The sequence below is a fragment of the Moschus berezovskii genome, chromosome 4 (assembly GCF_049115385.1).
Source record: "Moschus berezovskii isolate FMDL1 chromosome 4, NW_MosBer_1.0, whole genome shotgun sequence".
Classification (NCBI taxonomy): domain Eukaryota; kingdom Metazoa; phylum Chordata; class Mammalia; order Artiodactyla; family Moschidae; genus Moschus; species Moschus berezovskii.
The window spans coordinates 28,885,598-28,912,936 of NC_142463.1; the positions used below are offsets into that span (position 1 = coordinate 28,885,598).

The 27,339-nt window shown below is 48.0% G+C and overlaps 1 protein-coding gene across 3 annotated transcripts; it reads right to left on the reverse strand.

Moving 5' to 3' along the window:
- Positions 1-15,823: 15,823 nt before the first annotated feature.
- LDLRAD1 (low density lipoprotein receptor class A domain containing 1) lies at positions 15,824-27,192 on the reverse strand. Of its 3 annotated transcripts, XM_055403538.2 has the most exons (6): positions 26,945-27,192; positions 26,390-26,444; positions 23,296-23,424; positions 21,087-21,224; positions 18,519-18,647; positions 15,824-17,105 (listed from the first exon to the last, which is right to left on the reverse strand). In XM_055403538.2, exons 1-6 carry the CDS (start codon positions 26,963-26,965, stop codon positions 16,957-16,959), a joined length of 621 nt encoding a protein of 206 aa, XP_055259513.1. In that variant the 5' UTR covers positions 26,966-27,192; the 3' UTR covers positions 15,824-16,956. The 3 variants fall into 3 exon arrangements, with proteins under 3 accessions (XP_055259513.1, XP_088691442.1, XP_055259512.2); XM_088835316.1 differs by lacking the exons at positions 26,390-26,444; positions 26,945-27,192 and adding an exon at positions 23,833-24,365; XM_055403537.2 differs by lacking the exons at positions 23,296-23,424; positions 26,390-26,444; positions 26,945-27,192 and having other exon boundaries at positions 21,087-23,273.
- Between the last annotated feature and the right edge of the window lie 147 nt (positions 27,193-27,339).

Sequence of the window (27,339 nt, forward strand, 5' to 3'; positions counted from 1 at the left end):
CAGAGCCTGAGATGGCAAATGCTTGGCACATTGTAGGGACAGAAAGAAGAACAAGAGTGAAGGTCAGGCGGCTTGTGTACAGTGAACACGTGGTAAAAGGCGAGAGAGACAAGCGGCAGATCATCTAGGCCTTGTGGTCATGGAGCTTGGCTTTTACCTCAGTGTAACAGAAAGCCTCTGATTAAATGCAAATCATGTCATCTGATTTATAATTTGCAGATTGAATCCTTGCTGCTTAATGGGTCCAGTGTGTGGATCATGGGTCATGGTGGGATGGGCAAGAGTAGAGTAGGGAGGTGCAATCAGGACCATTAAAGGAGCCCACTTGAGAGATGCTGGCAGCTTGGACCAGATGATAGCAATAGCAGTGATGATGGTGAAGATGATGAAAGACAGAAGGCTGTTTTGGAGGCAGAGCTGATAGGTTGTGTTGATGCATTTAATGTCAGAGAGTGAAGGAACAGGGGGAGTAAAATCAAAGGTGACTTCTTCCTAAGGTTTTACCTGAGCATCTGAATGGATGGGAAAATGCAGGAGAGGAATAGATACGGGGTGAGTGGGGAAATCAAGAGTTCTGTTTTAGATAAGCTTGAGAGGCGTAATGAGATGCTCAAGTAGGCAGTCAGACATATGAGTCTGGAGCTCAGAGAAGTCTTCAGGACTGAAGGTATAAATAAAGTTGGAGTTCTACAGTATAGGGTTGACATTTGGAACCCATGAGAGTATAGAATCACCTAGGGAAAGTGTAGATAGAAAAGAGACACAACCTACGGCCTCCCCACACTTAAGATCATGCAAAGGAGGAGGAATGGATGTTGAAGACAGAGGTAAAACCAGGAGAATATGAGCCTAGAAGTGAAAGTGCTACGACAAGAAGGGAGTAGTGAATTGAGTACTTAGGTTTGGATGAGGACAAATCATTTGACAAGTTGGAGGTTGTCCATGGCTTTGATTGGGCTGGGGGGAGAGGTGAATGTTAAAAACCCAACTGGAGTAGATTAAAGAGAATGGGAGATAAGGTGGTAATAAGAACTGTAGGAGAAATTCTCAAGCCGTGTCTTTTCCATCTATACTACATGCTGCTGCTGCTGCTAAGTCACTTCAGTCGAGTCCGACTCTGTGCGACCCCATAGACGGAAGCCCACCAGACTCCCCCGTCCCTGGGATTCTCCAGGCAAGAACACTGGAGTGGGTTGCCATTTCCTTCTCCAATGTGTGAAAGTGACAAGTGAAAGTGAAGTCGCTCAGTCGTGTCTGACCCTTAGCGACCCCATGGACTGCAGCCTACGAGGCTCCTCCATCCATGGGATTTTCTAGGCAAGAGTACTGGAGTGGCTTGCCATTACCTTCCAAATTCTTTTAGTAATTGGGGTCTTATGGTCAAAGGAGTATTTCTTCCAGTTTTTTCATTCAAACATTTAAAAGAATAGAACAAACCCTCATATATTCATTACTCACTGTGACAGGCTAAATAATGACCCCCTCAAAGATGTCCAGATCATAACCTCTGGAAATGTTACTTGGTAACAGGGACTTTGTAGATGTGCTCAAATTAAAAATATTGAGACAGGGAGATTGTCCTGTCATCACAAGGGTCATTCTAAGAGGGAGGCAGGAAGATCAGGGTCGAAAGTGAGAGATGTGATGACAGACCCAAAAGGCCAGAGTGTTACAGTGAAGGGACCGCAAACCAAGGAAGACGGGTGGCCTCTAGATGCTGACGAAGGCAGAGAAACATATTCTCCCCCGAAGCCTCCAGGCAGAGGGAAAACACATGAGAATGAGAAAGCATGGGGAGTGTTTAAAAAATGCTTTCCAACCATGGAAATGCTTGGGACAGTTTAACATCTTGACAAGTTTCACAGAGTTAGCGTGTAGCTTTTTTCTCTGGCCTTGAGATTCTCCCCACTGCCTTTTTAAACACAGCTTTGATCATCTGGAGTCTTGTATTAATAAATACAAGACTGTTTTCAGAGGGAGGGCTTTCCTGGGGCAGAGGGAACATAATTTTTCTGGATCCAGAACTAATTAAAAGAGATATGATTCAGTAGCACAGATGTGTGAAGGAGTGGCAAGGTCCTCTGAAGTGTGCATACAGAAGCTGGGTGATTATTTGGCAAGACTGGTACATAAACAATGCAAACATCAGGTGGGGGTTAGATTAGATGACTTTCAAAGTCCTTTCCAGACTTGGAAATCTCAAACACTTAGGTTTCCCTGGTCATCTCAAAGAATTCTGTGAAATGATCAAAAAGACTATTTTGATTTATATATATATTTTTTTTTAAAAATCAAGCCACATAATGCTCATGAGGTTAGGAACAAAAAGGGATAACAAGATAATGTATCCAGCAAGTGTTGTACATCTTGGGAGGAAAATTTCTGACTTAAGAGTTTGGATCAGTGGTTCCCTGAAGTTCCCAGAGATCATTCAAGTGAAGTCGCTCAGTCGTGTCCAACTCTTTGCGACCCCATGGGCTGTAGCCTACCAGGCTCCTCCATCCATGGAATTTTCCAGGCAAGAATACTGGAGTGGGTTGCCATTACTCAAGGAGCCTGTAAAAAACAAAACAGGGGTCTCCCTGGTAGTCCAACGGTTAAGACTTTACCTTGCAATGCAGGGGGTACAGGTTACATCCCTGGTCGAGGAGTTAAGATCCCACATGCCTTGCGGCCAAAAAACCGGAATATAAAACAGAAGCAATATTGTAACAAATTCAATAAAGACTTTAAAAATGATCCACATTAAAAAAAATATCTTGAAAAAAGTGCAGATAACCTTCACCCCTCCATTCTGATTCTGGAAACTGAATTGGCCCCAGGAGCATGCATTTTAATTAATCAGCACATTCCCACCCCTCCCAAGACTCTGATGTGGCAGATCCCAGGACTCCTTTTTGAGACACTGAATGAAGATGATGGGATGAGGGTAACAATGATCTAAGTAAAGTGCTCTGTAATTTCAGCGTGCTTAGAAGATGGAACTATTCTCAGAGATGTGAGGGGGGCAGGTCCTTTTTGAGAAAGTCAAGATTGTAATCTCTGATTCTCAGATTCAGTATTTCCCCACAGCAGAGTGCAGGCCAAAAGGGAGATTTTTGTAGGCCTTAATCTCATTCATTCCCACATTCCCATCTGAAAAGAATAGGAGGTTTGAGTCGTTGTCTAAGTCTCCCAGCCTGTAAAATGAAATAATGATGGTTGGACCGTGTCTTCTCAGTGAATGAGGTAGGACAAATCTGGAGGTATAGACCTCTGGCCTGGTGGAGTTGAAAAACTCTGGGAAAGTATCTCCCTTTGCCTTCCTCAAAGGGTTCAGAAGGCAGTCACAATACAATAACGGGCCCAGGTTTTCTTTCCTGCCTGAAACAACCACAAAAGCAGGCAGAATATATGAAGCAACAGTTTAGAAACACTGACAATAAAGGACAGTGACTCACAAGAGACAGGATACAACATGAGTGCTATGACTGCTCCAGCTTACTGCCTAGAGAGATATCCTAAACTGCAGCAAAGGGACAGGGAATCCAGGCAGAGACTAACATAATCCATGAATTGAAGAGTTAGAGCTTAAAATCCAGGGGGAAACAAGGCAGCTAGAGTTCACAGGACAGAGCAACAGAGAGGAGAAAGCTACAGACACAGAGTACTCAAGATAATGCAGAGAGCGCCCCATCGAGAATTCTGGAGCGCACTGATCAGCACTTGCAAGTAAGGAAATTACTTCAGGCCAGAGAAAGAATCACCCAGAAAGAGTAGAGGAAGCAGTACTTGATGGCCACACAGGACTAGGAATAGTAGAAAAACCTCATTATCCACGGTATTGAATTCAGAAAATTCTTACCTCCGTAGTGGAGAATGATTAGTCCCAGATAGTAATTAGCCAAGACTAAACATGGCTCTGGGCTTCCTTGGTGGTTCTGATGGTAAAGAATCTGCCTGTAGTACAGGAGACCTGGGTTCACTCCCTGAGTTGGGAAGATCCCCTGGTGGAGAAAATGGCAACCCTTTTGAGTATTCTTGCCTGGAGAATCCCATGGACAGAGGAGCCTGGTGGGTTACAGTCCATAGAGTCACAAAGAGTTGAACATGACTGAAGCGACTTAGCGTGCACTCACACAAACATGGCTCTAGTCTTGCTCAGTAAGTCTTAAAAGCAAGACCTTAAAGAATCAAGTGTTATAAGTAACTTAATAACATTTCAGAGCCATATCAAGAATACAGGAAATAAAAAAATGTAACACTCAACAAACTAAAATTCACAATGTTTAGCATCCAATAAAAATTTAGCACGTAGAGTCTAGAAATAAACCCTCAATTTTCAGTTAATTGATTTTTGACAAGGGTGCCAAAATAATTCAATGGGGAAAGGATAGTCTTTTCTGCAAATGGTGCCAGGTATCTTGATAGCCACAAACAAAGAATAAAATTAGACCCTTTCCTCATACCAAATACAAAATTTATCTAAAAATGGATCATAGACCTAAATGTAAGGGCTAAAACTAAAAAATTCTTGGAAGAAAGTATAGGCATAAATCTTCATGACTTTGGGTTAGGCAAAGTCTCTTCAGATATGACACCAAAAGTACAATTGACCAAAAATGAAAATTCAAGACAAAAAGTTAGACTACGTCCAAGCTAAAATCTTCTATGCTTCTGTGGACATCAGTGAAAAGACAGCCTACAGGATGGCAGAAAATATTTGCAAAGCATGTATTTATAAGGTCTTTAGTATCCAGAATATATAAAGAATTCTCACAACTCAACAGTAAAATAAATTTGGTGAAGTACCTGAGTAGACATTTCTCCAAATAAGATATGCACGTGGCCAATAAACACATTAAAATATGCTCAGTATAATCAGTTATCAGGGAAATGCAAATCAAAATCACAATCCACATGAGATGCCACTTCACACCCACTAGGATGGTTATAATAAGAAAAAGACAATAACAAGTGTTGGTGAGGAGATGGAGAAATTGGAACCCTTGTACATACACCACTGGTGGGAATGTAATATGGTGCAACCACTGTAGAAAACAGTCTGGCACTTCCTCAGAAGGTTAGACATATGACCAGGTTAAACATATGAGCCAGCAGTTCCACTCCTAGAGAAATTAAAATGTTCATACAAAATCGGACATAAATGTTCACAGTAGCTCAAAAGTAGAAACAACCCAAATGTCCATCAGCCGAGGAACTGATAAACAAAATGTGATATATATTCACATAGTGGAATGTTACTCAGCAATAAAAAGGAATAAAGTACTGATACATACTACGAAATGGATGAACTTCAAAAATATGTAAATGAAAGAAATTAGCCACCAAAACCCCCCCACGTTTTGTATGATTTCATTTATACGAAATGCCCCAAATAGGCAAATCTATAGAGACAGAGTGGTGGTTGCCTAGGGAAGAGAGGCTGGGTAGAAAAGACGGCTAATGGGTACGAGGGTTCTTTTATGGGTGATGAAAATGTTTTAAAAGTGACTATAGTGATGGTTACACAACTCTATGAATATACTAATGATTATTGCACATTTTAAAGCAGTGAGTTGAATGATATTGAAATTATACCACAATATAGTGAGAGTTGGACTGTGAAGAAAGCTGAGCACCAAAGAATTGATGCTTTTGAACTGTGGTGTTGGAGAAGACTCTTGAGAGTCCCTGGGACTGCAAGAAGATCCAACCAGTCCATCCTAAAAGAGATCAGTCCTGGGTGTTCATTGGAAGGACTGATGCTAAAGCTGAAACTCCAATACTTTGGGCACCTCATGCGAAGAATTGACTCATTGGAAAAGACCCTGATGCTGGGAGGGATTGGGGGAAGGAGGAGAAGGGGACGACAGAGGATGAGATGGCTGGATGGCATCACCGACTCAATGGACATGAGTTTGAGTGAACTCTGGGAGTTGGTGATGGACAGGGAGGCCTGGTGTGCTGTAATTCATGGGGTCGCAAAGAGTCGGACATGACTGAGCAACTGAACTGAACTGAATAGCTGCTATACTATATGAAAAATAAAATTACCAGGCATGAAAAGAAAGAAAATATAATGGGTCGTAAAGAGTTGGACACGACTGACTAAGCCCAGCATAGTGAGGAGAAAAATCTAAATTTACTCATAACTGACAGATATTAGAATCATCAGAGAGGGACATTAAAAGTAATTGTGTTCTATGTGTTGAAAGAGTTAAGTGGAGGCATGGAGGATACAGGAAAGACCCAAATCAAGCTCCTCGGAATGAAAACAACATTGTATAAAATGAAAATGCATTATTGACATTAATGGTAGGTTAAAATGGCCTGAAGTTAGAATAAATAAAAGGCATCCAGATTAAAAAGAAAGAAAACTGTCTATTCACAGACGATATGATTTCAAGTATTACTGTAAAGCAGCCAGAATCAAGACAATGTGGTATTGGTATCAAGGTTGACAAGTCAATGGAACAAATAGATCACAAGTATATAAATCACCATATTTTAACAGAGATGCAAGGACAAATGAAGGGCTTCCCTGGTGGTTTAGTCAGTAAAGAATCCACCTGCAATGTAGGAGATTATCTGCAATGCAGAAAATTGCCTACAATGCAGGAGACTGCTTGCAATGCAGGAGACTGCCTGCAGTTCAGGAGACCTGGGTTCAGTCCTTGGGTTGAGAAGATCCCTTGGAGAAGGGAATGGCAATCCACTCCAGTATTTTTGCCTGGGAAATCCCATGAACAGAGGAGCCTGGCAGGCTGCAGCCCATGGGGTCACGTGAGTCGGACACAACTTAGCGACTAAACCACCACCAAGGACAATCAAATAGAGAAAGGACTGTCTTTTCAACAGATGGTGCTGGAACAATTGGATTCCATGTGTGAATACGAAACAAAAGTAATTTTGATTCATTATTTGCACCATATACAAAATTTAACTCAAAGTTAATCATAGACCTAATTATAAAACCTAAAACACTGAGGTTGCCTCAGAACTGGAGAAGACGTCAGGACAGGTGTTCAGCTCTGTGAAAGAACTCTGAAAGCACTCATGGACTTCCCAGGAGGCTGTTCTTCCAGATGTGATATGTATTGGATAGCTATGCCAAATAGGAAATATTGATACTAGAAGTAGGTTGTCTAATCTATACTTATAGTTCTATCTAGGTCACAGCAGAATTCCCTTACTGTAACTACACACTGAATATTTGATTCCAAAACTGAGAGTAATTCAACATGGAGGATGAGTCGTTGGAAACTCCTGGATTCTTTTTCTAGGCTTTAAAAATGGCTTTACTGAACGAGTCTAATTGATCAGTTTATTTGCCAGAATCTCACCAGCGGTTAAGAGAATTCACTATTATTCAATTCAAAGTGATATTTTGAAGTTTAACCAATGAATGTCTAATTTATAAATCCTTACAAAGAATTGTTTTACTTCAGACCTTCAAGATGAAACCAAACTGAACTTGAATCTTTTTGTGTCAATCACTTTTCAAAGAAAGAATATATTTTTCTCCCTGTGGAGAAATCACCTTCGACACTACTGAAATTTATCTAAACAAAAGAATGGAGCTTTTTTATCATTCCATTATAAAATGGAGTTTTTCTTCAAAGGAAAAAAACCCTAAAATTATAAACACTCTAGAAGAACATACAGTATAAAATCTTTGTGACCTGCATTAGGTAATTATTTCTTAAACACAACAACCGGAAGCATGATCCATAAAAGAAAAAATTTGACAAATTAGACTTTATCAAAATAAAAAAATTTGCTCTTTGAAAGACAGTGTTAAGGGAATGAAAAGACAAGCCATGGACTGGAAGAAGTATTTGCAAATGATAATCTAATAGAGGGTGTGTGTTCCAAGTATATAAAGAACTTTCAAAACCCAGTAATGGGGTTTCCCTGTTGGCTCCGTGGTAGAGTCCACCAATGCAGGACACATGGGTTTGATCCCTGGTCTGGGAAGATCCCATGCTGTGGTGGGGCTAGGCCCATGCACCACAGCTACTGAGCCTGTGCTCTAGAGGTCAGGAACTGTAGTTACTGAGTCCACGTGCCGCAGCTACTGAAGTCTGCACGCCATGGAGCCTGTGCTCCACAACGGGAGAAGCCACGGCAGTGAGAAGCCCTAGCACCTCAGCAAAGGGTGGCCCCTGCTCATTGCAAGTAGAGAGAAAGCCCGTGCAGCAACGAATACCCAGCACAGCCAAAATAAAAAAAAAAATTTTTAAACCCAATAATGAAAAAACAAGCAATTAGAAACTGTCTGAACAAACTTTTCACTAATGGAGATATATGGATATATATATATGGAGATATATGGATGGCAAATAAGCACATGAAAAGATACTCAACATCATTAGTCGTTCAGTTCAGTTCAGTCGCTCAGTTGTGTCCGACCCCATGAATCACAGCACGCCAGGCCTCCCTGTCCATCACCAACTCCTGGAGTTCACTCAAACTCATGTCCATTGAGTTGGTGATGCCATCCATCCATCTTATTCTCTGTTGTCCCCTTCTCCTCCCACCTCCAATCCCTCCCAGCATCAGAGTCTTTTCCAGTGAGTCAACTCGTCGCATGAGGTGGCCAAAGTATTGGAGTTTCAGTTTTAGCATCAGTCCTTCCAATGTACACCCAGGATTGATCTCCTTTAGAATGAACTGGTTGGATCTCTTTGCAGTCCAAGGGACTCTCAAGAGTCTTCTCCAGCACCACAGTTCAAAAGCATCAATTCTTTGGCGATCAGCTTTCTTCACAGTCCAACTCTCACATCCATACATGAGCACGGGAAAAACCATAGCCTTGACTAGACGGACCTTGGTTGGCAAAGTAATGTCTCTGCTTTTTAATATGCTATCTAGGTTGGTCATAACTTTCCTTCCAAGGAGTAAGCGTCTTTTAATTTCATTAGTCATTAGGGAAATGCAAAGTAAAATCACACTGAGATGCTGCTAGGACTTCCCTGGTGGTCCAGGGGTTAAGAATCCATGATCATGCTGCAGGAGGCACTGGTTTATCCCTGGTCAGGGACTAAGATCTTGCAGGTCCAGTAGCACAGCCAAAAACCCCACAAACCAAACAAATAACAGCAAAACAATGAGATGTTAGCACCTACCCATTAGAACAGCTAAAATTAAATAAAGACCAATCTTACCAAGTGTAGGTAAGAATATGATACAACCACTATGGAAAAAAAACTGTTTCATAAACAGTTAAACATACACCTACCACATCCAGCCATTCTATTTTCCAAGATAAATGAAAGTATATGTCCATAAGAAGATTTATGCAAAAGTGTTCAGAGCAGCTTCATTTGTAATAGCCCAAACTGAGAATAGCCTAAAGCCTATTAGCAAATGAATGGATAAACGGAGAGCGCATCTCTTAAGCCTGGAATTCACAAATGATGGTACGTCCATGCAATGGAGTACTACTCAGCAATAAAAAGTGGTGACTATGGGCATGCTACAACATGGATGAATCTCATAAGAACTATTCTGAGTGAAACAAGCCAGAGAGACCCAAAAAAAGTATATGCAGTATGATTTCCCTTACACAACATTCTAGAAAAGTGAAAACTAACCTACACTGATGGAAAATCAGTTCAGTTCAGTTCGGTCCCTCAGTCATGTCCAACTCTGCACGCCAGGCCTCCCTGTCCATCACCAAACTCCTGGAGTTTACCCAAACTCACGTCCATTGAGTTGGTGATGCTCCATTGAGTCGGTGATGCCATCTAACCATCTCATCCTCTGTCATCCCCTTCTCCTCCTGCCCCCAATCCCTCCCAGCATCTGGGTCTTTTCCGGTGAATCAGCTCTTCGCATGAGGTGGCCAAAGTATTGGAGTTTCAGCTTCAGCATCAGTCCTTCCAATGAACACCCAGGACTGATCTCCTTTAGGATGGACTGGTTGGATCTCCTTGCAGGTCAAGGGACTCCCAAGAGTCTTCTCCAACACCACAGTTCAAAAGCATCAATTCTTTGGTGCTCAGCTTTGTTTATAGTCCAACTCTCACATCCATACATGACTACTGGAAAAACCATGGCCTTAACTAGATGGACATTTGTTAACAAAGTATTGTCTCTGCTTTTTAATATGCTGTCTAGGTTGGTCATAACTTTCCTTCCAAGGAGTAGGTGTCTTAATTTCATGGCTGCAATCAGCATCTGCAGTGATTTTGGAGCCCCCAAAAATAAAGTCAGCCACTGTGTCCACTGTTTCCCCATCTATTTGCCATGAGTGATGGGACTCGATGCCATGAGTGATGGGACTGGATGCCATGATCTTAGTTTTCTGAATGTTGAGCTTTAAGCCAACTTTCTCACTCTCCTCTTTCACTTCCATCAAGAGGCTCTTCAGTTCTTCACTTTCTGCCATAAGAGTGGTGTCATCTGCATATCTGAGGTTATCGATATTTCTCCCGGCAATGTTGATTCCAGCTTGTGCTTCTTCCAGCCCAGCGTTTCTCATGATGTACTCTGCAGTGGTTGTCTAAGTATGGAAGTGAGGATCAGGGTGGGGTGAGAGTGAAGGATTACCAAGGGGCACAAAGACTCTTGAGGGTGATGGACATGTTCACAATGGACGTGAAATTATTTTCATGGGTATACATGTGTGCCAAAACTTATGAAGGTGTACATTTTAAATATGTATAGCTTACTGTTTGTCAATCATACTTCAATAAACCTGTTTGTTTTTTTTTTAAATAGAACTCACTGAGGGACTCCCCCTGATGGTCCAGTTGTTAAGAATCCACCTTGCAATGCAAACAAACAGGTTTGTTCCCTGGTCAGGGAACTAAGTTCCCACAAGCCATGAAGCAAGTAAGCCTGTATGCCACAACTACTGAGACTCGTGCCACAATCAGAGAGTCCATGAGCCACAATGAAATATCCTCCATGCCACAACTGACCCAATGAAGCCAAATTAAAAAAAACTCACTGAACTATACACTTAAGATCTGCGTATTTCATGAAATGTAAATATAAGTATAAATGTGTGTTTTGTTTTTTAAATAACTTTTTTAAAAAAGAGAAATTGCTTTTTTTAGAAGAGAAATCACTTTTTTTAGAAGAGAAATCACTCTTTTTAGAAGAGAAATTGCTTCTGCCTGGCCTGGAGTTGCTGGGTGGCCTCAGAATCCCAGAGATGGCTACCAGGCAGTGCCAGTTTGGGCTGGTCCCCTCCCTCTCTACTTCTCCAGGAAGCAGTGTCTTCCTCCCAGAAATCTGGCTGGACTCTGAGCTTCTTACCAGCTCTGATGTATGTGGTTCGGTGAATCTAAGGATGAATGGAGAGCCCCAGGCAAACAGTGATGGCAGAAGGTTAAACCAGGCCAGATTTCCAGTCCAGACCCTATGGTGAAGCCTGAGCCATTTTAAATTCCATTCATCTATCCCTGCATATTTGCACAGAGAAGAACCTCGTGTACTTAACGTACTGATCTTAGAGCTGGGGCCAGGGAGGCTGGGACATGGCAAATATTGACGCTGGCTGCCTGAGTTCTCTCTGCAGGCTCTGGCATTAAATCCCCTGCTCTGCTGATGTGAACCAAGGGAGGGGCCTGGCTAATCACCCTGGGCTCTGCATCTTCCTGGACTAGCTTATGGAATGCTGTTTGGGAGGTTGCTACAGCACCTGCTTCTTTCTGAAAAGAAGAACCAATAAACCAGAAAAGAACAAACATCATTCTTCTGTCAGCACCAGCCACCTCCTATTGACAGTCTGCCTCCCCCGGCGTAGGCTCCAGCTTTCTCTTCTAGGGAGTCCTGGCTAAGAAAGAGTGAGCCACCAAGGAGTAGGGGTAGTAGGCTCTGGGCTTGGGCCTATCAAGTTTTGATCCTGGCACCACCTTTTAAAAACTGTGTGGTCTTAGCCCAGCAACTTCATCTGTCTTAGCCCCTGTGAAGTACGAATACCAAGCCAGGTTCCTTTTAGAGGATAAGATAAAATGAGGTACAAGAGCTAAGACACAGAAGTTTGCAATAGTGCTTGGCACGTACTAAATGCTCACCAAATATTGCTAATATCTGTAGGCAGGGACTGTTGCCTGCCTAAACAAAGAATGGTGCCCACTATACACACCACTTCTGTAAACACCAAGCCTTTAGCCACTGCAGCCTCCCACCAAAGGTGCACCGTGAGGGGAATCCGGAATGGAGAAAACCAGGAAATACTCCGTGCTTTGGATACTGGCCCGAGATAGTTACAACGCATATGTAAAGAGTGATTTCAGTGAACCCAGAGTCTTGTATCTTCCCATGAATAGAAAAGTGCCAAAATCATTCATTTGAGATATCTGTTCTTTGTGATTAGCAGTAATTTTTTGATGTTCAACTACATGTGTTTGTTTGTCTTCCCAGTAAGAAAAAAAAACAAACCTGTATATCTGGGTTCCTCCCTTATCTCTTAGGAGTGGTTCCTCAGACGTGTCTGAGAGGCTGTCTCCTGGACTACAGTTTTCAGTAAGGTCCCTGAGTAAAACTTAACTTGCAACTTTTAGTTGTATATTTTCCTTCTGTTGACATACTCATTAAAGGCCCTGCCCTTTCTTCTGCTGGAAGCTTTACTGTTTCCCAGGGGAATTCGGCTTTTGGCTCTCCCTCTCCCCCTCCTGCCTGCAAAGTAGTCTGGTCATGACATCCATGTATAGAGGAAAGCCTTCTGAGGAGAGCCTCTGCAGCCTCTCTTCCAGAAAAAGGAAGCAAATATGTTTTTTTCTGCTGAAAACCTCTGCCAGCACCCTGCATGTCCAGGGTCAAGTTCACCCCTCCTGCTCAGAATCCAAGACTGCTCTTTATACTCCAGCCACGAGGGACTGCTTCTCGTGCCCTTAGGCTCCCTCCTCGCACTGGCACCCCAGCTCTTCAACCTGGTCTGCACTGTCTCTGGCTCCTTCATGGCTGCTCAGGAGTCAATGCCACTGGGGGCTTCCCAAACTTCCTGAAACTTAGCATGAAACAGCCAACTGCCATAGCTAAGTGTCCAGACTCCTGGTGTTGTCAAACCCAAGTCCACATGCCCGAGGCACAGTGAGGCCAGATGAATGGAAGGGTCAGAGTTTAGAATAAAGAAAGGTTTATTGCATGGCCAAGCAAGAACAGGCAGCTCAGGCTCAAAAGACCTGAACTCCCCAGTGGCTTTCAGGGGAGCATTTTGTTTTTATAGGGGAGCATTTTTAAAAGTAGCATTTGGGGATGACGGCTCCAGGATTCCTGACTTTCTCTTCATTGGTTGGTTGAGAAGTAACAGCGTGGTGTTTCAGGAATCTTAACCATCCACCCTCTGGCTCTGGACAGTCTGGGGTCCTGTGCTTGTGCTCAGCCTGTGGTCACCAACCTCCATCTGAGTGTGGGGTCTTAGTTGCTACAGAATAACTCAAAGACAGGCATCAGATTGTTATGTTTATTCCTCAAGGAGGAAGCAGGACTCTGTTTTATCCCCAAACTATTATTACTTTTCATTCTTAACTTTCCTTGTCTTCTCATTATTTTTCTTGTTTAACTGCTGTTCCTTTGTTTCTATATTCTTCACATCCCTAGTTATTAACAGTAACTGCTTGAGTCTTCTCTTTGTAACTCGGGAAAGACCTAGGAGACCAAGTGAGAAATGAGGGGGTGAGGTACGGAAAGGCCTTTGTTCTGGGAGACCCCGCAGGGTTCTGTTTCCCTGCCTCTGAGCTCAGCAGTCACGCGCCCTTCAACAGGCTGCCTGGCCTCTCGAAACCTCGCATAAACACGGTACCACCCTCAGAGCCTTGTTGGAGGATGAGAGGTAAAGTTCTCAGCACGGTGCCTGGTTAGTAGTGAGCACTCGGCAAGTGCCAACCGTGTGCACCTAGAAAGCTGGCTTTTGGTCTCCCCCTGCCACTGCTGAATGGACTCAGGCAGGTTGGTCTCAGCTTTGGTTTCTTCATCCTATAAACTGAAACATCTTAACCCCACAGGCCTGTTAGGGAGCTGTTGACTGGAAACATCCACCTTGTCCGGACACAATGATAACTTGCTCATGAGTTGTCTCACAACAGGAAGTCCCATCAGTAAGGACCCTGAGTCAGACCAAATATGGGCCAAACACAATGACTGGCCAGAGACGACTCAGAAGTTAGCCCCATTACCGTAATGCGACTGGAGCCATGTGGCGGAGCAGTTCTCCTGGGTTCCCTATTGCTCTCCATCCTGGGGCCCACTCACAATAAAGTCTTTTGCTTTGTCAGTTTGTGTGTCTTCTCGGACAACTCATTTCTGAGTGTTAGGCAGGAGCCCACTTTCAGGCCCTGGGAAGGGCCCCCCCCCCCTTCCTGTAGAGGCCCATGGATGGGCTTGATTGGGAGCGGAGGGTAGAATTATATGCAACTGAGTGCCTCTGAGCATTTTTCTGAGAAAGCCGCAGCCCACTGAAGAAGCTCAGGACTGAATGACCACTGAGGTCTCTTTGTCTCTCTCCCACAGGGGCCAACCTTTGCACCACCAGCCCCTGGCAGGAACTGGGCCTCTCCTGTAATTGAAACACTGAGGCTGACTGGTATTGAAACAGGAGGGAAGGAATCAGGGCACAACCTTTAAAAGAATGGCATAGCCCTTGAGGATACAACATAGACCGATTAGAACTGTTAGGTCCAATTTGGCAGAAGATTTGACTTCCAGTGGACCTCACTGTACACTCACATCAGTATGTGCTGAATGATACACCCACAGGTGCCATGACAGTTCCAAGGTGAACCATAAAATGTCAAAAAGTGGATGGTGGGCCAATTCCTGGAAAGCTCTCCTTTCCCAAAATAGTTGGAATAATCCTCCCATTCATTAGCCTATGAAATTACCCATCCCATAAAAACTGACCACCCCATGTTTCAGGTCCTTCACCTTCTGAGATGGCCCACACTGTGTGTGTGGAGTGTGTTTCTCCCAGGGCCACCATCACCTTTTGAGATGGACCGCATTCTGTCTGTAGAATATGTATCTCTCTAAATAAACCCACTTCTTACCTATCCCTGAATTCTTTCTGCGAAGAGACCTGAAGAACCTGAGCTTCATTAAGTCCTGAGACCAGGCATGTGACCTCAATTAAAAGACAGTGGGTTCAAGTCCCAACCTGGGTTTTGGCTGAGTATGAGCCCTAGTCTAAGTTGTGTGGTTTCAGTGGGAGTTAGCATAGGCTCTTGTTCTCATGGCCTCTCCCCAGTGACCTTGTTTTCAACAACTAATGCTCCGGGCGTCAGGAACATGTTGGCATGTGAACGCTGGGAATGAGCTGCTGGACCTTTACTTGTTCCCCATGTTATGCTTAGTCATTCAGCTGTGTCTGACTCTTTGTTACCCCGTGGTTTATAGCCCGTCTGTAACTCTGTCCACGTGGCTTTTTGTTTCTTCCTCCTCGGGGGTCAGTCAGCCCCTCTGGGTCGGTCTCCAGAGCCGAGGATGCCCCGATGCCAGCTGCACCCCATTTGTGCTGCCCTTGGAGAGAAACTCAGCCAAAGGCACCAGAACCCAGGGCTGAGCCTCGCTCAGGCGGGATCTCTGAGGCGTCCTGTTCCACAAGCTGGCCCTCAGGTCATCTGAGTCAGAAATATGGTTACATCCTGGCTCTCCAAGTCCCCTCCTTGGTGTCCTCAGCCCAGCACTTTCTGCTGCCCCACCCATCTTTCCAGTGTGAGGTGCCTCCTCCATGACACCTTCTTCTCCTCAGGTGCTGGGGTCCAGGCCTGTTCACTTCTGGGTGCCTGGCACTAGGCTTGGCACAGAACAGGCACACAGAGACTGTTCAGTGAGCAAATGAATTGACTCAGGTGGCAATGAATGAACTGGAGCTCACCTGTCTCTCAGATGTCCATTTTTAATTCAAAACTCACAGAAGACTGATACACAGAATTGATTATATTAATTTCCAACAGGGATATGTCTGTCTCCATCAACTGGAACCCTCTTATTAGCCAGATTCCAAGTCCATCTTTCAGAATAAGGGTGGGACACTTTCTGACCCTCGAGTTACATTTTTAAACCCAGAGACTCTGCCTCCACCCCGGCCAAGATAGGGTCACATTGGTAGCAGAAACGACTTTGAGGTTGGGACACCATGGACCATGTTTGAGTCCCACTTCTGAGCCTGACTTTGCTGTATGATCCTGGGGGCTACAGTTTCCTCATCTGTTTAATGGATATATCCATCCTTGCCTGCCTGGGTGTTGTAAAACTGGAATGTATGCCAAGGAACAGCTGGTTAACTCAGGCTTTGGGACTGAAATACAATCCCTACTTGAAGGAACTTGGGCTGTTTGGTTGGGCAGGTGGTCTTGGGGTGAGGGTGGAAGTGGTGCAGAGGAGAGGGGATGGAAGGGGTTGAGGGGGGCTCCTCAAGCTGTTCTTCCTACAGCTCAGAGCCTCCTGGGGTGGCTTCCTGGGGGCAGGGTGACAAGTACCCTGTCTCATGTGCATCCCATGTGAGCCATCAGTGGGCCCCACTGGGATTATTGAGCTGGGAAAAACACTGAGGCTGTATCCAAACCCAGCAATATCTGCCTTAGGTACCAAAGCAGCAGGAAGTGGCATTATACATCGTATATGTGCCATCCAGAAGGGCTAAACTCCTCAGCTTGGAGTTCAATCCCCAGACTTATTTTTTCTCCAAGGAGTGACAAGGTCAATATCTATAAGCCTGTCTTGGAGCAAAGGAGCAGATATCCTCTGTGTGTCACCAGAGGCAGGTCGCAAATCACGGAAGCAGGTTTCCCTCATCTTTGTTAGGAGCTGCCTAACATGGTAATGAGCCCCCCATCCCTGGAAGAATTCAAGCAGAGGTTGAAAAACTTGAAAGCAGGAGAGGCAATTCCTATTCAGAGACAATGGTGTGTAGATTCCTCTACGTGATCTCAAAGATTCCTTTCTGCTCTTGGATTCATAGCACATGTGAAGGGTTATCAATACCGTTCCAGCCAGCAGCCCACTCTGGCCTGGGTGCAGTCAAGGGCCAGGACAGGAGTACTCATCGGACCAGTCGGAGCAATGCTGCACATGATCCCGGCAAAGGCTCCTGGGGATACAGCTGCAGTATTTGAAGACAGTCGAGGGGCAGCGCCACCACCCAGGGCCGCAGGGTGGGCAGATAGTCACTGGGAAGATAGAAGAACAGCTGGAATGCCCTATCCACCAGGGTACTCCTTAGCCCTGCAACTCGACATAGCCCCCACAGCCCTACCCTATTTGACACAGGTTGACTGTATTCCTTATTTCCTGCAGAAGAGAGAATCTGGACTCCCCAACTCAGCTCAGAGCGTCCTGGGGTGGTCACCCTACTTGTGACAGGGTGACAAGTACCCTGTCTCGTGTGCATCCCATGTGAGCCATCAGTGGGCCCCACTGGGATTATTGAGCTGAGAAAAGCACTGAGGCTGTATCCAAACCCAGCAATATCTGCCTGAGGTACCAAAGTGGCAGGAAGCAGCATATGTATCATATGTGTGCCATCCAGAAGGGCTAAACTTCTGTGTGACTTTGAGTGTGACCTCAAGCAAGTCTCTCACCCTGTCTGAGCCTCAGTTTCTTCATCTGCTCAAGGTTGTTACTAAGAAAGATAGGCCAAGTGCCAGGCCCACGGTCAGTGTTCAAATATTAATGGGTGCCGTCATCTCCCATCCTCCTCTCTCACCCTAATTTGGTCCCACCACTTACGACTCCCTGAGAGAACCTTGCAGGCCTCCCTTCTTTAACCTGCACCCTGGGCCTCCAGCATTCCCCACTGCACACCCAGTCTCTGCCTGGTGAAACCCTGCCCATTTTTTAAGGCCTGCTTGAACACAGCCTCTTCTGAGAAGTCTCCCTTGATGATTTCTTCTCCCCTCCCCCCCAACAAAAACCTCTCCAGGACCCCTGCCGCTACCTTTAGTCACTAGCATGATATAAGTCCTGGGGATAGGACATATGTTTGACCCCTGGCTGTTTCCCAGCAGGACCTGGCACCAGGCCAGCCCCCAACAGTGCTCAGAACATATTTGTGGGTTGAATGCCAGGGAAGAGATTGGAAGCAAACTCTGGGGGAGTGGAAGAACTCAAATCTTAGAGTTGGGAGACTTGGGTTTATACCCAAGCTCCCTCTTTATCACTCATTTTACTAAGTCTCTTCTCCCCTCTGGCCTCAGTTTACCTACATATAAACTGGGGCAGTGATTCCCGCCCTGCTTTCCTCACAGGATTGTTGGGTGGTGCAGAAGAGATGAGGGAAGCCCAGGTTCAAACCCCAGTTGGGCCACGTACGTACTCTTCTTGTGACTGCCCTCTGGGCTCCCTGGTTTCCTCATTTGAGACCTTGAAACTAAGTTCCCCACCACAGAATAACCCTCCGGAAGGAACCACTTATAGTGGTAATGAGCACCTTGCCACTTGAGGCATTCAAGCAGAAGTGGAAAACTTCTTCCTAGAATGCAAACAGGGGATGCAAGGGGAACCTCAGAGATCCTCTGGTTAACTTCTGCCCTCTGGCCACTGCCTGTCCAGTTGCCCAGCCCAGCCTGTGCCCAGACCCCCACCTGGGTTCAGTTCATCTGAGCAGTCCCCACAGTTGTTGATCCCATCACACATTTGGTCTGAGTAGATCCAGGAAGCAGGGTTTCCACAGTAAGCCACGAGAAAGCCGGGGAGGCTCTGGGGCACAGCTCCTACAGAGGGAGAGATGAAGCAGGGGCGAGTCCACATCTGGCTGCAGTTCAGGTACGTTCGGGCTGGTACATTCAGGCTGCAGGTGTCTCACGGCTAAATGGAGGTGGATTGTCCTGACCACCCTGGCAGCTGACAAACCTGGGGTCACTGTCCATCCAGGAAGGACACAAGGAGAACACAAGAAGAATGTTTCCTGGGGAGGAGGTCAGTCAAGGGGAGAGGAGGGTTCTTTCCCTGTTTATCCAGCAGGATGCCCAGAGCTGCTCCTCCCTTCCTCACTTATACTCAGCTCTTGCTCCTTCCCAACCACACCATGTCTTACTCTGCTCCTCCCTCCAGAAATGTCCTTCTTGACACCTGTCCAAAACCATCCCACCTGCAAGTCCAGGTTCAAGTTCCTTCACCTCCAGGAAGCTTCCTCCAACTGGAACACAACAGGAATAAATGTGGAATTTCCCTGGTGGCTAACCAGTAAAGAAATCACCTGCCAGTGCAGGAGACATGGATTCAATCCCTGATCTGGGAAGATTTTACATCCCAGGGAGCAACTATGCCTGTGAGCCACAACTTTGAGTCGGTGTTCCAGAGTCCGAGAGCCGCAGATACTGAGCCCACGCACTGCTGAAGCCCCTGCACTTAGAATCTGTGCTCCACAACAAGAGAAACCAATGCAGTGAAAAGCCCGAGCACTGCAACTAGAGAGTAGCTTCTGCTCTTTGCAACTAGAGAAAAGCCAGACCAGCAGTGAAGACCCAGCACAGCCATAAAAAAATAAAATAAATAATTTTTAAAAGAATAAATGTGAAGTCTTGCACTTGGATCCCGGAACTCAAGGGATGTGGGTTCACATGTTTTGTGAAAGGGAATCAGAGCACCCTTCTTGAAAGTGGGTTCTGTGTTAGACAGCAGTGTGACAGGGCTACCAAAAATTAACACAAACTCAGGCCACATCACTAGAGATATAACCCAGACTTAGGAGGGGAAAAGTCTTTGTTCCTTGGACTGGCCAGAGCCAGCCGGAAGTGTCACAGATGCTTCTGGAGCTAGTCCAGGGAAAGGGACGTGGGCAGTTGGTTTGTGTTCTGTGGATGCTGGTGGAGTGAGAAAGACCAATCACAACGGGGTGACTGGGAGTTCAGAGGGTAGTTCAGGGAAGAGGAAACTCATGCGGGACGACAAAGCAATCTCCAATCCACGCAGTGCCACCGTCATGGGAAACAGATTGACATGTGCTTCTTGGAGGGCAGGGGTTGATGAGAGGTTAGAGTTGGAACCAGTCAAGGGTGCTATTGGGAGGCAGCCCTAAACTCAGTACAAGGGAGACGTCCCCATGGGAAAACCAGAGTGATGGGAGTGGCTTCCTCAAGTTGTAGTGAGCTTCTATCCTGGGAGTGTACAAGCAGAGGCTGGGTGGCAGAGGGGATTGGGGCATGAGCTGGAACATGGGCTAGATGAATTTAAGATCTCTTCTGGCCTTGAGGGCTCATGACGCAATGACCCTCCCCTCATAAGCTACCCCACCCCACCCACTCTAACTCACCAATCTCTTTTCCTCCTCTGTGGCAACTGCCACACTCCTCTCTCTTGAGAACTGTCGGGTTTAAGGTCTGGGATTAGACCTTCCCATTCATTCATTGGTTGCTCCACTAATTTCATCATTTATTCAACAAATCATTCTGGATATTTCTCTGTGCAGAGCCCTGTGCCAGGGCCTGGGCCCCAAGATCAAGCAGACTAGGTTTGCGTCAGAGGAGTTCACAGTCTGATGGGGGTGGCAAACATGCCAAATGAGATTGACAATGAATGTGACTGGGGCTGGGACACAGGTAAGCACAGGGGCTATGAGAGTCCAGTAAAGGGAACTTCATCTAGTTTGCGGAGAAGGCAATGGCACCCTACTCCAGTACTCTTGCCTGGAAAATCCCATGGACGGAGGAGCCTGGTAGGCTGCAGTCCATGGGGTCGCTAAGAGTCGGACACGACTGAGTGACTTCACTTTCACTTTTCACTTTCACGCATTGGAGAAGGAAATAGCAACCCACTCCAGTGTTCTTGCCTGGAGAATCCCAGGGACAGGGGAGCCTGGTGGGCTGCCGTCTATGGGGTCGCACAGAGTCGGACACGACTGAAGCGACTTAACAGCAGCAGCATCTAGTTTGGGAGTCAGAAGACTTCTTGGAGGAGGTAACGCTTGAACTCTGCCGTGAGGGTTGCATAGAGTTTCTCCAGACCCAGAGAGGAGGCATTCCCCCGTGTGGGCATGTGTGTGTGCATGTAACTGGGACAGGGTGGGAGAAAATGGTCTTGGCAGTGTACAACCAAAGGCATAGAAGCACACAAGGGTGCCTGGTACGTTCAGGGTGGTCGAGCTTCAGTCTGGCTGCAGGGAGAGCTGGAGCTGGGGGCAGCTCCCAAGGGCCCCTGGTGTAGGTACTCACGGCACAAGGCCTCCCCCTCGTCCTCGCCGTGGGCACAGGTGCGGACGCCGTCACAGACCCTGCTGGCCGGGATGCAGCTGCTCCGGTCGTCGCACAGGAAGCCTGTCCTGTTCATCTGTGTCACGCAGGCCTGGGCCCCTGGGTGGGCGGGGCAAGCCCCAGAAGGGTCAAGGGTGATGTTCACAAGGACATCACCAAGTTCTCCCCGCTGAGCCCCACCTGAGCTGGAGGGAGGGGCTGGGGCCACGGGGAGGACACTGAGCTCAGCGTGGAAGATGGCGTGCAAGCCCCAGTTCAACCACTTGCAGGCTGTGTGACCGTGGGCAGGTGGCCTGACCTCTCCGTGCCTCAGGTTCCTTGTCTGCAAAGTGGGGAGCATAGCACACACCCCGTGGAGCTGCTGGGGGGATTACATAAAAGTCTCTGTGTGAATAACCCTAGAGAGAGTGCAGAGAAAGTCATGGTTCCCATGTCTATCGAACAACCATCTCACGGGAAGCTCCTCGGGACAGGCCTCGAGTCAGTGATGCGTTTTTCCTGGCAGGGCTCCGGGTGCAGGTGAGGGTGTCAGAGACAACATCCTGGGGCCAGCTAATGACTGTTACGCCACAGTCCTTCTATCTGGGACAGCTTTACAGGCTGCAAACACCTTCACATTTTTATTCTATTGTTTCCCTGAACCCTCCCGCGACGTGTCATCATTAGCCCCATTTTATAGATGAGAAAAGTAAGACTTGGTGAGGTTTGAGAGGCCTGGCCACACAGCTAATAACCAGGCTGCTGCCTCTCTCTTTCCTGAGGTCGGGCTTCCTCTGCAGTGCCCAGGAGTGGTGGGGACCGTCTGAGTGTCTGTCCCTCTGAGAGTCTTCCCTCTGTCCCACTGTGTGGAGCACCCAGCTCGGGGCTGCCCCAAAGAATTAGGGGAGAGAAACTGACAGAGGAGCTGGGAGGTCCAGCTCTGCAGGCTGTGCACGCAGACACACGTGTGTGCAGGTTGGAGGTGGGGGCGAGTTTATGTGGATCTGTGCACACGGGAATCACAGCTCATCTCCTGGAACTGCCTCAGCTAGTGTGACGGGGCTGGCTCTCAGAGATACATTGTCACACACACACAACTGCTCACAGACATACACGCTTGGACACATTTGCACAAACACAGACGTGCACACACAAGGGCAAACACACACACAGATCTGTACCTGCACATGCAAACATGTGCATACACACAGATGCTTGAACACATGCACACACAGACACACAGGTGCGTGCATGGAGGCAACTCTTCATGTGTTCACATCTAGCCGCAGTGTCCACGCACAGGCATGAGGGTGCTGTGGATTCTACCCCTGCTCTCACTGTGTCCCCTTGGCACCTCCTGCTAAGCAACAGAGATATCTCTCAGAAACGTAGTTCTGGTGACATCCCCCTCCCAGCTAATTCCTTCCCAGGGCTCTCTAGATGGTGACCTCCTTCCCCATTGCAGCCTTGGGCCCCTGGCCTACCCGCTGCTCTGTCCATCGAGTCCACTGACCTTCTCCTCATATTTCCTCCCACCCCACACATGCTGTTCCCTGTGCCTGGATGCTTTTCCCGCCACCCCCTCCACCAACCAATCCCGCTTTCCCTTCATGCTTCAGTGCCTTTCACTTCTCAAGGTGCCCATCCTGACCCCTGGCCTGGCCAGAGCCCCGCTCCAGACTCTCAGAACTCCCCCAAGCCTGCCTTAAAGTGCTTATTGGGTTAACCTCCGTGTCACTCTGCAAACTGTTAGCTCCACGAGGTCACGTTTGGTGTTGGGGCTCACTGCTGAAGCCTGCCTGGCCTCAGGGATGTACTGGACAGGTCCCTGTCCTTTGTGGTGGAGACAGACACACAGAAGGACAACCATTCTGGGTGATTGGGCTTGGGGGAGAGGAAGTGTGAGAGCAATGGGAGCTGAAACTAGGCTCCTAAACAAGGCAGGCAGGGGAAGGCTTCCTGGAGGAGGTGGCCTCATAGCTGGGTCCACTTCAATAGCTCAAGCTACAGATGTGCAGATGGAAGCTCAGAGATGTGCGCATGCCAGTGTCCGTGTGCATCTGTACATGCACCCTAAGGAACTGTTCAAAAGTCACTTTGTGGAGAAGCCAGGCAGGATCAGTTTCCCCCATCGCTCTGTGTTCCCTCTACCCTCCCAACAAGTCTGACCCACTCTCTTGCCCACCCTGACCTGGCGTGCGAGGTGGGGGTCCAAGGATGGAGACCAGGGCGATCAGAGCTGCAAGAGTTGTCATCAGGAGCATCAGGAAGGCTGAGAGGCAGGCCCCTCGGCGTGAGCAGCAGCAAGGGCTGCAGTCCGCTGTGTGGGGTGGGAAACCAATGATGGAGTAGCCAGTGCTGGGGCCCAGGGATCCCCTGCCTTGACCCCTACAAGTGGTCCCTCTTCACTGGGGTGCTGGGGTAGGACAGACTTCCCTGGAGGAGGGTGCTCCCAAGCCCACTGAGATGCTCTCAGCCCTGCCTGTGGACCCACCCCACTAAATGCCTGGCCCTGGCCCACATCCAGTAGCTGGTGAGTGGCAGTCGGGATAAGGGTCCCAGGTCTCTGCTCCACCCCCTAACCCCCATGTCCTTCCATGAGTCTGATAGGGGAGGAGACACGGACACCTGCTTACTGAGTTCCTGCCATAGGGCAGAAACCAGAGCAGGCCCTTCATAGCCATTATTTTCATTCCTCAAGACAACAGATGAGGAAACTGAAGCTCACAGAAGGAAAGGTCCAGTCCCCTTGTGTGGGCTGTTAAGTCAGTCCACATCTGTTTGCTGCCAAAGTTGGTGCTCTTTCCACGGTGTCAACTGATTGTTCATTCGGGAGCCTGCGAGGATGCTGGTCGAAATCCCAGTTCCACCACGTTTCAGCTGGGCCACACTGAGAAGCCACTTCACTTCTCTGTGCCTGTTCTCCTCATGTGGGAAATGGGGCTCTAATGCCTGTATTAGAGTTGTTGAGAGGATTAAGCTAGGTACTGGATCAGAACAGGGCTTGGTACATAGTAAGTGCTATAAAGGTTCTAGCTACTGTTTGTCTTTATTGAGCATCTACTATGTGCCAATCTGGAAATGACAGTGACACCTTTAACTGACTTTGCTCCTGAATTTTTTTCTGGCTTGTGAAATAATGAAAGAAAATCTTATTGGGGACTTACTAAGTTCCCTGGTGGCTCAGACGGTAAAGAATCTGCCTGCAACGTGGGAGACCCAGGTTCACTCCCTGGGTCGGGAAGATCCTCTGGAGAAGGAAATGGCCAGTATTCCTGCCCAGAGGATCCTGGCAGGCCACAGTCCATGGGGTTGCAAAGAGCTGAACATGACTGAGTGACTAACACTACGTGCCCTGCTCTGTAGAGGACATAAAAGCAATCACAGCTCTGATCCTTGCCCTTTAAAAGCTTGCAGTTGCACTTAGAAGACAAGGTCTGGACACATAAAAAGAAGAGCATGAGCACTCCTCTGTTCCCCGGGGACTATTATCTGAGGGAAGGGGCAGGAGCATGTATCCCCAGAGGTCACCCCAGCAGCAGGCACACAACAGGTGCTTTATGAAGGTTCTGACCTAGAGATCCAGGGAAGAACCCAGTTCAGGTCACTTCAGGTCACTTGCATACAGTCCACTCACATTTTCAGAGCAGCCTGCTCTGTGCTGGTCTATCAGTCAGACCTGTACCTGTACCCCAGCAGCCTGCACAGCCAGGTGACCAATGTGGTGAAGGAGGTGTCCTCGGTGCTTGAAGGAGGATGGGATTTCCATGGGCAGGTGAGGGGAAGGTGCAAGGAGAGGGCAGTCCAAGTAGAGGGCGTAGGAGGGTAGAGGTCCTGTTGGCACATGGGGGACAGCAAGTGTGGCTGAAGCCCGGGGTGGGTGTACCTTGGGAAGGGAGATGTAGTAGGAGACGTAGCATAAATCTAAAACCCACATTCCCTGCAGCCTTGGTCAGTGGCTCCCTTGTAAACTCGGGTAACCAGGGAGACAGCGAGAAGGCTGGCAAGGAGAAGCGTCCTGGTTGGCTGGCCAAGCAGCTGCTTCTCAAATATTTGCACAGCACAGGTTGGGCAGGAGGGGTCACAGGAGCGTCTCGGGGTCCACGGCCAGGTGAAGGTCGCACTTCAAAGCCTGAAAGCCCTTAAGTGCTGATCCCCCTGGGGACAGATGGGAAAAGGAGGCCATTATTCCACACCAGGCCCTTCATGAAGCAGGCTTGAAATAAACGAGTGCCAGTGTGGAGCAAAAAACACTGGGGCTCTGCAAGCCGAGGGACCCTAATTTGAACTTGAACCCTGCCTCACGCCTCCCATCCATGCAGGATCCCAGTTTGGCTGAACCACCCAACCTCACGTCACCTCAGCTGCCTCATCTGCTATTGTACCTAACAGGAGACCCCCTTGGAGCTGACCATTGGGTGTAGAAGAGGCCCCATGGTGCTGGGCACACAATAGGGCCTTGATCCTTGATAGTTATTAGTAGTAGTGACCTCTCTGGGTCTGTCCCCTCAGTGGTCAAATGAGAGTCAAGATTGGACACATAATAGGTGCTCAATAAAAGTGTTCTTTTCTTCTTTATTCCACAGAAGTAAAGCACACTGTCCTGGTCACTCGGTGAGCCCGCGGCCAAGAGCAGGTGCTCCATAAATGTGAGATCCTTCCACCTTATCCCTCAGAGGTAAAGAGACCCATCTGGGTCACCCTTTGAGTCAGAGACTGGACTCTAGCACTCTTTCCTCTTTGGGTTTTGGGGGGCACTGCATGTCTGTGGGTGAAGGAAATGGCAACCCACTCCAGTACTCTTGCCTGGGAAATCCCATGGGCGGAGGAGCCTGGTAGGCTACAGTCCATGGGGTCGCTAAGAGTCGGACACGACTGAGTGACTTCACTTTCACTTTTCACTTTCATGCATTGGAGAAGGAAATGACAACCCACTCCAGTGTTCTTGTCTGGAGAATCCCAGGGACGGGGGAGCCTGGTGGGCTGCTGTCTATGGGGTCGTACAGAGTTGGACATGACTGAAGCGACTTAGCAGCAGCAGCAGCAGCAGCAGCATGTCTGTGGGGTGGGCAGCACACAGTACATGCTCACATGTGCTTGTGCATTTAGCAAACGGCCATCATACAGATGGCCAGGACACTGGGAATGGATGGCATCAACCACGGGGCAGAGGTCTGAGAGATAGAGGGAGCCTCAGGGAGCCTCTGTGTCTCCATAGCAACAGCCCAGCATCAAGGGAGTCCCATGTGGGGGAAGGGCTGGCCCCCAGCCCCCCTGGCCTTTACCTTCCCCTCCAGGGAGGGCTTTGCTTCCAGCAGCAGCATTGCCATTGCCATCCCCCTGCCCAAGAGAACAGAAGGTGGGGTGGGCTGAGGTCAGGGGAGGTCCCGCCTCAGGGAGCTAGACTGAGAAGTTTTTCAGAAGCGTCACCAGGAGCCTTGGGTGGAAACACTGGCCCTCCCACTCGGATGCCCCACACTCATGTCTACTTCATGTTCCCACACCTTAGCCTGTACTATGCCCTTTGCCTGGAAAGCCTTTGCCTCCACTGCCCATTTGGCAAACAGTCATCCTTCAAACCAGCTCAGGGGGTACCCCCTTGGAGAAGCTCCTCCAGGCACCCCCTTAATGTCGATCGTTCCCTCCCCTGGCCTCCTGTGCCCCCCCAGCTGTCACCACCTGGTTCACCTGTTGCGTCTCCCTACAACCTGGCAGAGAGCCTCCAGGGCGGTGGGGGACCCGAGTCACCTCAGGGTCTCCCCTCTTTACTGCCCACCCTTAGCCCACGGCTTGCCCGCACCCCCCACCCAGGTCAGGAGCGGTCTCAGGGCAGCTCTTACCTGCGGGAAGATCTTGTTCATGTCTCTGGCTCCCAGCTCCAGTCTCCGGGCCCTAGGCAGTGCAGAAACCTTGGCAGGTTCCCAGCCTGTCACCAGGGGCAGCCAGGAAGAGGGATGGCAGGAGGCCTCTCCTGGCCGCACCCTCCCTGTGGGCAGGCCCCTCCCAGGCTGCCTCCGAAGAAGAAGAAAGGGCAGGAGGGCCCTGCCCCGGCCTGGCCTCTTCCCACTCTGCAGGCTGACAGCCACGTTCCAATGCCTGAATTCTCTATGTTACAGAAGAGCCTGAGGTTCAGAGAGCGAGAAACTGCCCTTGAGTCACACGGTACGGGGTTGAGAGGGAAGTTGAACCCAGGAATTTTTCAGTGTGTGATTTTTTTCCACATCAATGATGAGAT